The sequence below is a fragment of the Schistocerca nitens genome, chromosome 1, assembly GCF_023898315.1.
Source record: "Schistocerca nitens isolate TAMUIC-IGC-003100 chromosome 1, iqSchNite1.1, whole genome shotgun sequence".
In the NCBI taxonomy this organism is placed as follows: domain Eukaryota; kingdom Metazoa; phylum Arthropoda; class Insecta; order Orthoptera; family Acrididae; genus Schistocerca; species Schistocerca nitens.
In genome coordinates this window covers 665,972,099-665,984,196 of record NC_064614.1, presented here as the reverse complement: position 1 = coordinate 665,984,196, position 12,098 = coordinate 665,972,099, and the positions used below count along the sequence as shown (strand labels likewise).

At 38.1% G+C, this 12,098-nt stretch overlaps 1 protein-coding gene across 1 annotated transcript; it reads right to left on the bottom strand.

Moving 5' to 3' along the window:
• Nucleotides 1-2,606: 2,606 nt before the first annotated feature.
• LOC126236708 (uncharacterized) lies at nucleotides 2,607-7,208 on the bottom strand. The gene is made up of 3 exons (XM_049946232.1): nucleotides 7,159-7,208; nucleotides 4,940-5,299; nucleotides 2,607-3,527 (listed from the first exon to the last, which is right to left on the bottom strand). Exons 1-3 carry the CDS (start codon nucleotides 7,162-7,164, stop codon nucleotides 3,240-3,242), a joined length of 654 nt encoding a protein of 217 aa, XP_049802189.1. The 5' UTR covers nucleotides 7,165-7,208; the 3' UTR covers nucleotides 2,607-3,239.
• Nucleotides 7,209-12,098: the final 4,890 nt, after the last annotated feature.

The window sequence follows — 12,098 nt, the reverse complement described above, 5'->3', positions numbered from 1 at the left end:
GTTGTCATAAACGAGAAGACAGAATGCATTGGATAGAAACACTGAACAGTGTAATCGAGGAAAATCTGAATGAAAGACTGATTATTACCAGCCTTTTTAGGAGCACAGTGTAAAGAATGAGGCACAAGTGGTGTAAATTAAAGAGAATACTTCTACAATTGAAAATAGAATAGATAATACAGGAACGACCGTTCAGAATAAAGATATTTCTGCATCAGTTGTAGTTGTTCAGTAAGGGATCTAGTAGCTTTAATTATAAACTTTTTGGTCTTAATGGGGAAGTGCATGCTGTTCTTTTATTAATATCTTGATGAATCAGTTTATTGTAGAATGGGTAGAGAAAGACAAACTGAGGAAGCTAAGTGTTGGCTTCAAGGGAGGAAGTTTGAATCGGGTAGCAGATACATGAAGTAGATCAATATGAGTCTTGGCTAAGTGTTGGTTTCAAGGGAGGAAGTTTGAATCGGGTAGCAGATACATGAAGTAGATCAGTATGAGTATTTTGAGGATTTTGTCTCAGCGTTTCTCGAAAAAAAAGGCAATTTCTTAGGAAACCAATATCATAAGGAAACGAGCAACCCTGCAGTTATTATGGTCTAGTACCTCACTGACCACTTTTGCGAGTTTATTATCCTGGAAATCATCAGTGCCTGTTCCCGGCATCAGGATGGTTGACCAAAAGTTTTGCTCACTGACTTCTGATGATATTCTTTTGCCACTTGCAGATAGTTTGGTATTCACATTCGAAGTAATAAATAAAGAAATATTCTGTAATTATTAGGTTTATGAAACTAAACTTACCCTCATCTGAAATATGTTGGCAATGAGAAGTACACTAACCTTCACAAGAGTTCTCGGTTGTAGCTTTCACAATTCTTCCAGCCTCTCAACCATTAGTATAACTATGGACAACTGATAAATGTTATCGGTAGCTTGCTAATTTAGCGCTCCATTCAGATCAAAGATAAGTAAAGTATTGCCAAGATGGCTTGTTCGCTTGAGATTCTAAAAGACCCCAAACAATATTTTTTCGTAAGAAAATCAATTGCATTTCCAAAGATTAAGAAGGTCATTAACAAGAATAATCTAATTTTAAGACAGTTTTGTGAAATAACGAAAGACCCCTGTCGTGTACTCAAGTTGTAATTACGGAATATTTAAATAGTACATAAATTGCCGCATCCCTGTGGGGTGGGGGAGAGCAGTAACAGTGCCGTAAATGGCTGGCCCTTACGACAGAAACAGTGAAATTACTACTCTGTCTAACGATCTGAAGACGTTTTTAGAACACTGATGTAGTAATATCTACTAGTAAATATATAATTTTAGTCGAATTGTATATGGTAATACGTTATAAGATTTCTCAGAGACTTAAACAATTAAGGTTTTAAGTTGTGTGTGTGTGTGTGTGTGTGTGTGTGTGTGTGTGTGTGTGTGTATCTGTGTGTCAGTGTACATAATCGCTTATAAAACACACACAAACATTTATGTTAATTTCTATAAATGAGATTTTTTCTCCCAGCGTGGTGTGCAAATGTGAGCATAGAAAAAGGGTCATAGTACGAACTGATTTCAGCGTTACAGACGTGTAATTATTACTTATTTTTACAACGTATGTTCCTCCAGACATGTACGCACTCTAAAGGAACATAAAGTGGTAATGATTTGCAGCTCAAATGATATTACGTATTAAGTATGGAAATATTACTTACTGGTAGCATGAAAATTTGTGCCGCATCGGGACTCGAACCCGTGTTTTGTGCTTATCACATGTGATTGCCTTAAACATCTTATTATCTTTGCACGCTTCCTGCAACGATCCAACCTCCATATGCCGCACAGACTACGCTTCTGTTGGTAGTTACGTAACTTGGATTCCCACAACAAGGTTAATGAGAAAAACGTGTTTAATGTTAGTGTCATTACATCTTTAAATATGACCATCTTCAATATGCATACATGTAAATCAATAATAAAAAAGACAGAAGTAGCAAAATATACTTTGTTCTGTGATGAAAAAGTGTGTGTTTAATATTAATAATGGTTTTGGGGCTACAGAAGAAATTAATCAGCCCCTGTAAATTGACAGCGCTCTTGCACTCCTCCATCCATCGAGTATCACAGGTGCTTGAGTATGGTAGAATCTTCAGATTCTGAGTATAGAAAGTTGTATTTAAATCTTTTTCAATACAGCTGCCTACTGATGCAAACATTTTCATTGTGTCTCACTGATGTGAGGTGCAGTGCTAGATTAATTTAGACATTACAAGCCGTAGAAGTCTAATAGAATTGTAAACTGTAGCATCAGCATCTAGTTAGAACAGTAAATTACCCATAGTGTTTGTTAGTGGTGATCTAAGCTTATACTCTTTTGTGCATTCCGCATGTTGTTTTTTATCGGATATGTTCTTGCAATCCATGGAGTGTACAAAATTTTTAGGAAAAGTTATTTTCTTTTTTTTAAAAAAAAAACATGTAGCGCTGGATTACGCAGTCAAGAGCTTGAGAATGATGTATGGAATACATTAAAAGTTTAAGGCAATGTTCATTTCAGTCTCTACAAGACAGTTTCCAATCTAAGACATTTTATGAAGAAAGTTTGCAAATAATTGTACAAAACTTTTATTGCAATTAGACAATTCTACATCAGTAGTCAACAAGTAAATAAGACCTTATATAAAATGTGTGGATCAAATAATTTTTGTCGGCATATTGACCAATTCGATCAGGCAACAATAACATTTTCCGTCAATAATAAGTTCAGTATGACGAATTAAATTTCGCGGTGTTCAGTCACCCAACGTACTGAATAAATGACTACTACAGCCATTTTTTTTTGAAATCTCTATTTTTGTGGAACACGTAAGAAACATTATATACGCTGGAAGTCACAGAGACAATGAAAGATCTTAGCTGTTGAAATATGCCTGCTCATCTTCTTTGATTTTAGGAGTTTTGTAATGGTAATAACACTTCGTGGTGTATAAAGTACCTTCAGAAACTTTCATTGAGAAGATGACGATACTGTGGTGCACTATCTTTTAAATAGATTTAATTAAGCCCTTCTGAGAACTGACTCTGAGAGCAGGCAGCATGCCGTATTTTCCAGAACGCCGGATATAAACAATATTCGTATACTGCACCTTGGTGACACACTCACCTAGTGTTTAGTAAGCTACATGATTTTACTGAACATTGGGATAGCTAATTGTGGAACAGAAAGAGGCTTGTCTGATAGTCTAGTTGATGCGCACAAGCTCTGGTTGTTTGTAAGAGTAGATGGGAGCACCGGCAGGATGCAGGTCCTGGTACTGGAAGCGCGCCAGGTAGCCGGGTGCTACTGCTGGCTGCTGCAGGGCGGATAGCTCTCCAGGATAGGTACGCTGCTGCTCGCGGGCGGCGGAGATGGGGGCGGGACCGTGGGCGTAGGCGATGCGCTGCAGGCGGCCGTCCGGCTGCAGCACGTAGTACACCCCGCTCTCCTCCGCCTCACGTAGTGCCGCAGTGCGGCCGCTGGGGAAGTCATACTGTGGACACACATAGCAGCACTTTTGTAAAGTAATAGGAAAAAAGCAAATTGATTCATTATACAAACACTACACACCAGAAGTAAGGAAATGGTATACATACATCAATCTGTAATACTTAGCGAATTTAAATACACATTTTATCATCAACCTGGTGGTACATGGTACTCCTATCACGTCGCATAAATAGCAAAGGCGATTTTTAACTTTTTGCCCAACATGGGTTCCTCTAGTTCCTCATACTTTATTCCCACATGTATAAATATTTTTTCTGTCATCCTGAGATTCTTCTAGTTAGTATCCAACTAAGAGGGAGTCATATAGAGTGTAGTCTGAGTTATTCCGAGGGTTGGTCCAACCACATAACTGTTCATCAGAGTTGGGTCTTAAATATATCTGTCGAGTGTACATCACTTCAGTGGTTGTTTAGTGATGTGACATGTTTGTATCGTATAATGATGAGATGAGGGACAGCACAGAACTTAATGTTCAACTCCTACACTTCTTGTCCGCCCCTGGTAGCTGAGTGGTCAGCACGATGGAATGTCATACCTAATGGTCCGGGTTCGATCCCTGACTGGGTCGGAGATTTTCTTCACTCAAGGACTGGGTGTTGTGTTGTCCTTATCATCATCATTTCATCCCCATCGACACGCAAGTCGCCGCAGTGGCGTCAACTCAAAATACTTGCACCAGGCTGTCTATACAACGGGAGGCCCTAGCCACACGGTTACCTCTGGAATACAACTAATGGAACTTAATCATCCGATCGTCAGATCACCTTTGACACTGTTAGCTACCCCCACGCTACATTGATGTTAGGAATTCAATCAAGAACGTTGGCAATCTGTTGACGTTAATTTTAAGCTAACATCTAGGCTCACCATGTCAGCCACTTACTAGTAAAGAAAAAACTGTATCAGCAACAGAATTCCAACTAGTTACCTTGCATTCTAGCAGCCTTATCTATAGAATTAAGAATGTTCAACACGATCCATTGAGCACTGGTTCTGCAAAGAAATTTCTCACATCTTTGCCACTCAGCTACGTAACTTCTAGTGTCCTTCCCTCACACCACATACCAAGTGCCACACTTCAATTTTTATGCAGAATATTAACTGCAGTTTACTTTTCTATAAGTTCTGTTGCTCGCCAAGTGACTCCTACACTAAAATCAAAGACAATTACTTTCCCAGAACATTACATAGAAAAGCAACTGTACCATCTCCAATACCCGTACTATCTGTCAGATTTCATAATCCTCTGGAATAAGAGCAGACAAGTGTAATGAATACAATTTATAAATCGGCCATCTTTCACATATTTATATTGGAAAGAACAGGGAATACATCAACTTCAGCTAGAGGTAACGTAGTTATGCCGCAGTAAGTGACTATATTAACCGTACTTACGTTGTAAGGGCCGGCCACGGTAGTCGCAGGAGCCTCAGTAGTGGTGGTGGCAGCTTCTGTGGTGGTGGGGGCAGAGTTCGTGAAGCTAGGTAGGCGGTAGAGACCCGACAGTCGAGAGGCGTCCTGTGAGGGAATGAAGAACTGTGGGCGGGAGCTGGCCGCAGAGAATCCGGAGAAAGACTGAGGAGCAGCGAATGATGGCTGCGCCTGTGACTGGGCGAATGCCTGTGGCTGCTGCTGCTGCTGCTGCGGTTGTGTCTGGAGACGCTGTGCCTGGCGGAAGGGCTCGCCGTAGCTGGTGGAGGGCGCTTCGCCGGTAGCCACCGCCACAAGCGACGCCGCGATGAAAACCAGCATGGCCTGCAGCACGCAGCGATGGAACTTCATTTAAGTTATCTCATTTCATTGGATATCACGTTCCAATTCCTTATGAAAGAATCTCTTTTGAGAAGTTAATCATGCTTGTTCAAGGTGTGTACACGTTGATCATATCTGGCCTTTTCTGGAAATAATGAACGAGGATTTATTCGCAAAAAATGTAATTTCATTATTGTCAGTTTATTTTCGGTAAACTTGATTGTAGAACTCCTCTGGTTGATTTCATGGCAAGTGCAATTGAATGTATTGATATTGAAACTAAAAGAAATAACAATCTCCTAACCACGTTTAGTTGTGTTTCATTAAAACTACAACCAAAGCCTCACTTGTAAAAAATTTTAAAAATCGTTATCATGCTGTAAGTTAATTCTAGACCTAGATGATGATTGCAGTATAAATTCATTCAAAATAGAATTTTAATCTTCGACTTTAGAATTTGCACAACTTGAAATTGACTGAGCAATATAAATCATTAGCTAGCCTGTGAAACACAAAATATGTAATACTGGACTTGTTAACTAGGTGGAGTGAGGCAACATTTCGGCAAAACTTCTTGATGATCGTTATTCATACCATCCAAACAGTGGACCACATCCACAATGAGTTAAACGATTAGGTTTAAAGCTCTTCGACGATGATGTCGAGCAAGATGGAACATAGTGCGCTTTGAGGGAGGTTAAAAAAATCGGCTTTTGTCTTTCAAAGTAACCATTGCGACAGTTGCGTTAAGTAATTTAGGGAAGTCATAGAAGACTTAAATGTCTATCGACAGAAGGGGATTTGAAGCGCCGTCATCCAGGTACCAGTGTTTTACTACTGTAACATCTCACTCGAAATGAAAATTACTTTTACGTCAGGACACATCTTTTATGAGGAATATGTTACTACTCTGTATATTATGTATATACTATTGTGTATGTTACTACTGTAACATCTCACTCGAAATGAAAATTACTTTTACGTCAGGACACATCTTCTAAGAGGAGCACGTAGACGTAACGAATGCCATGAAAGAAATTAAATATTTGCACGCATATTGTCAACTTCGGATCTCGAACCTTCGAAATTTCCGTCGTGTCGTCGTTGGCGCAAATATTTTCACATCTACAAAAACAAAACAAAAAAAAAACTCTTTTAAAATGTATGACGAAATGTGGCTTGCTTGAACAGAAAACTGCTGATTCCGCGTGGATTAGTACGGTTCTCTTTAAGAAGACGTACACTAATTCTTTCTCATGTGCATTCATTGGCGTTACTAGGATTCCGCTTGGCGTAAAATATCCTTTTGCTCTGAATATTATACGTAACGCAACTGTACCACATACTACGAAAATGTACCAAATAATTTTCCCGTAAGACCTTAATCAACTGAATCTCTTAGGTTCGTCCAGATGTACTCTACTGCCAAATATTAGAGGCAAGAGAGTCCATCTGATATATGAAATATATCCACCATCAAATTATTCATATTATGGAAACAAAAGTGCATCTCAAACAGCAAAATAACCGACAAATTTTTAATGTTCACACGTTTTATTTCGATATTTTGATTCAGTTTTCTCATAATTGCTTCTTACTCTAGTTTAGTTTGATCAGTAGTATTTTACTTTAACTGAACCTTTATTTAAATTAAATTGAAAATAGATACATAATATGGCGCAGCTATTATCAATATCAGATGTGTTATGTTGTCATTCAGTCAATCACGTCTCTTAGATACAAGAATCCTTCTTGCTGCCTCTTAGCGAACAATTGCGTCTCTTATTATTACGCTGATGCCGCGGCGTCATGACAGCCATGTGGTTCGGGAAAACATGAAACCGACGAGGCGGGGCACTCACCTGCATTGTCGGTTGCTGTGCTTGGTGCGCCGGGTGACTGGGGGACTGTGGTGCCGGACAGCTGAGGTGGGCGCCTTTTATGCAGGCGGAGCCACTGGGGGGAGGGGCGCTGCTGGAGCTAACCCAGTCGCGTCCGACGCCTGGCACACGTACGGCGCGGCCGCGGGTCAAGGCCGCAACGCATAGTCCTGCGTACATCGGTAAGCCACGCAATCCCACCTTCCTGTGGGGCCGTTCCACATACAACATCCACCCACCTAGCTAAGGTTTCTGGCCTAGTCATGTCCATTTCAACTGTACAGTATGTCATGAATTGTGATTAGTATACTATAATTGCTTTTTTTGGTTACTCACGTTGCCAATTTTTGTCTCTTCCATGGCATGTACGCACCCAACGATAGTTCACTTCCGACTGAAACTTATTCTTTCATAAAGTGACAAAACAGCTGTATGTAAATCACGATTTTCCAAAAAATTTTCTAGATGTTGTTCACTTATGTTCTTATGTGTTATTCAAGTCATCCCTCTTTTGTCCTATTTGACACCAGCCACATTTTCTTCCTACATCGTGCTAACACTTCCATCTCCACATTTCTGAGTAGTCTGTTTACTATATATCATACTTTTACTGCATCTCTAAAACATCCACTCTAACGCCTCCTCCAGCTCCCTATTTACTTTCGCAAACGCGTCGCCTGGACAAAGCTGTAATGTCATTTTATTAAAATCAGGGATCTACACTGACAAAAATTAAGTACACTGATTAATAAAAACAATTATAATATACTAACCATCTTTCATGTCCTACTGTATACTTATGAGCCATCATTATCCATTGCATGACGAATCCTGTCTGTTAAGAAGCTCATGACATAAACCAACATGCGAAATCCAGCTGAGATACTGGAGTACATGCAGCACACAGTAGATATCGTGGAGAAGCATAGCGGGATTGAAGTGGCGTCTGACCTCTAGTCATTACAACATCGAGAAAGATGGTAGAATCGTAACCAAAGGCGCTACACTGGGCGAGTTCCTATCACTGACTCTGTCACAAGACTAGGTGAAACAATGAAGACATTGTTATATCAACAAAAAGACACACCATACTAAATTCGCATTCAAGTTATGGTCATATTTCTTTAAATCATGATATACAATTAAGTGTTAAAACTTATCGCCATATTAATTTAAATCATTATAATAAAAAAAAACTTCAAAAGGCCTGTATATTTTTTTTAAACAACACAAACCTTCGTAAACAATTTTTAAACGTATCACATTATTTTATTTCATAAAATACAAGGTACCTAACGCTGTGAGAATAGCAAATAATATCTTAAATATCATTTTATTATGTTGTTAGAATATTCGTATCCTCAAATCCACTACGCTTTGCAAAAGTAGAAAAACACATATGGCTTCCAGTTTGAGTTTCATATGAGTATATTTACCTCATACAAATCTATAAAATGCCCATCTAAAATCTTACTATATCGAAACTATGTACATAAAATGAGCTACATTATTATTGTTAAAGTTTAGTTATCATTACTACCTTTTTCCTGATAGCGAGATTACCACATGTCAGCTTGTTATCTGAGATATAATTTTCAAGATTATACGTTTACCCTGTATAGTATCTTTCGTAATTATATTACTATTTTGCCCAGTGTTGTTACAATTGTATATGGTCGGTAATGAATCGGATTAATGATATCAGATTTTAGCTATACGGCAGGTTATGAATGGTGATTAGTATACTACAATGTTTTTGTCATTACTCACTTTGCCAGCTGCATGCAAACCACGATTTTCCAAAAATTTTTAAGAGCTGTATATTATCCCCCCTGAGAAAGATGTCCTTATTATGAGTTAGTGTGTACCTAAGTACATATGCAACCACAGTTAGCATCCACATTTCCCCTCTTCTGTTAAGTGCATCATACCGAAGTCTTTATAAAACGTCATTTCATAATTTACCTACCTGCTTCACTTTTAGAACATTCATTTTTATTTCTGGAAACACTTTCCAGACCCTTTGAAGATGTACACATTCCGGAAATTCAGCGTCCTTTCCGTATCAGTATTTGAGAGTAGTAAGACGAAAAAATTCCAGCAAACATTTTCTGTAGCAGGCCCTACCAAAATTCATTTATTTTTAGTTCAGTACTCTTCTACAATGTCTGCAGCCGTGACAAACTCTTTAAATGATTGCATCCCACTAGAAACAGTCAGTTTTACTTCTTTATTGGCTGCTCTTCAGTTTCAGCCTTAGATTATCTGTTCTTAAGCCGAAATTCGTCAATGGTATATAAGAAGTTACCCATGGTAAATTAATTTGAATTGGGTTTAAAACTTGATTCGCTGCCGGTCAGACATGTTACGCTATTGTACAAATGATCAAAAACTTTTATTGCTGCATACTCACCCTTCTTTGAGCCACTGATAGCATGAACAGTGGGTAAGAAAGTTTATTTTTGCTTATTGTCCTGTAGGCATGTACATCACCGTTGTATTAAATTGTGATGGATTATTGCAGACGAGTTTCATTAGGGAAAACATCTCTTATGAGGGCATAGTTGAAACGCCTAGCCTCTTCAAGAGGTACATACATTTCGTTCGTGGGTGAACAACATGTGCTCGCTTTTGTACTATCAAAACTTCCTTCCTAAATGACGAGTTGTCCTAGTAAATTATTCCTTACAACATTATTGAGTTGAAATATGCAAAGTATGTCAGGAGGTTAATAGTTTCTTTCCAAGATTAGAAATTATATGAAGGGCAAAAGAAGACGAACTTAACTGTTTGAGAAGCTCCATAATATACTTCTTCCTGTTGAAGATTTCGTCAATATGTACACCCAAAAATTTGGAGCATTCTACATAACTTACTGACTCCTGGTCGTGTGCTACATCAATTGTTTGTATGTTTCTATTTATTGCACAAAACTGAATGCAGAGAGCCACTTAAAAATTCTTTGGAAAGTATGATTTACTAATTGTTCTATTGCTTCCTCTCTAATGGATTTATCATAACACTAGTATCTTTTGCTAGACCAGTTTTGCTTTTTGAATGTTAAGTGGAAGGTCATTCATATATATAAGGAAAATGATTGGACCTAATTTTGAAGCCTGTGTGGCTCTCTTTGTGATTTTTACCCTGGTCACTAAAATTTTCTAACTAATTCTCTGAATTACTCAGCACAACTCTTTGAGTTTTGTTTGTCAGACATGATTCAGATAAGTTGTGTGAAAAGCCAACAGTTCCATAACACTTGAGTTTTTCTAAGAAAGCATCGTGATCTACACAATCGAACGACTTGTAGAGTTCACAGAAATTACCAACTGGCGATATATTACTATTTAAGGCTTGCACTGTTTGTTGAGTGAATATAGTACTGTTTAATGACTGAATGTATAAATAGCATTCTGAGTCGAGTAACCTTTCTGGAATCCAAACTGTAGAGTGCTTGGTGGGTTGTTTCTAATTAAGCGTGCGACTACTCTTGTGTACGTTACTTATTCGAATATTCTGGAAAACATGTTTTCATTGGCCATTCCACGATAAAAAGATATATGATACGTGAGAGCAAATGCATAACAATATTTTATCCACATTAATTGTAATAAATTGCCTTAAAAGATCATTATGGGAATCCCACTGTCTTCAGATATAATTCCAGATCGTATAACCAGCAACCATTTCCAGGTCGCTGATATCGCATAGTCATAGAACTGTCCTTAAAACGAACACCAATTAGTCCATTTTTCTCTGTTGCCTTATTTCTTAGTTATCACTCGTTCAATTGGCTTGACATCATCTACCATACTGGATTTTAACTAATCACTTTTTCGCAGTCCAGACCTTGTCAGGGCACTAACAACCTAGTCGTTGAGCACTCATAAACAGCACATACATGTACACACAACCACACACAAAAGCACAAACAAACACACACATGTATACACACACACATACATTCACCAACCAGACATTTTCTGTTCATATAACAGTTATTTTCTACTGATTCTTGCAGTACTTTCTTAAGAATTAATGTATGCCTAAGCACAATCGGTATCAACTATTCCCTGTTCTGCTAAGCACATTATCTACTTATATGCATATATATATATATACACTTCCATTGTTGTTGATTATATGTTCTCCAAATGAACACTTTCAATAACGTCTGCATTAACTTAGTATCAATATTTGATAGCATTACAACTGATTAAAACTACCAAACTACGAAACTCGTCATTATGCTCCTTATTTCACCGTTGTCTTACTCCTCATGTCTTGGCATGGCCCCTATGTAGAAAAACTGATTCTTTTCTCCATTTGATACGCTTGACCGGAAATACTTATTTTTATTACTCCTCATTTTTCTAATTATCAATATATTTAATTATTTGTTGATATAAAGGGTGATTATTATTAAAGTTAAAATTTCAAACCACTGTAGGAATAGCACCACTGCTCAGGATGACGTCAAATTGCAACGGAATATTACCGGAGAAGGGGGAAAACGTAGGCAGAAGAAAACAGATAGATAGAAAATGCAACAACAGATATCGCTGAATGCATCACAATTTAATATCGGTCGACTACAAATGAGAAATGAATCATACAACAGTGCCTAAGGTGTACGTTTAACGTTAAACAAACTGTACTACTCCTGTCAGTGTGCGTGGGTGTACAGGTGTGATACTGTTAGTTACCTATGCCCATCCACAAAAGCAAAGTCATATCACATTAGATGGGAAAAATCGGTTTCTAATTGTCTTGAGGTCAAAAACCGCATAAAAAGCACCAATCAAAATCAAGCAGGATTATTAATTTCCGTGTAACGCGGAAAAGATGTTAAATACGTTGTCCACCGTTTTCTGCAACAAGTTGAAATCGAGAAGCAGCATGTTCTCCAACTGACGAAGTGT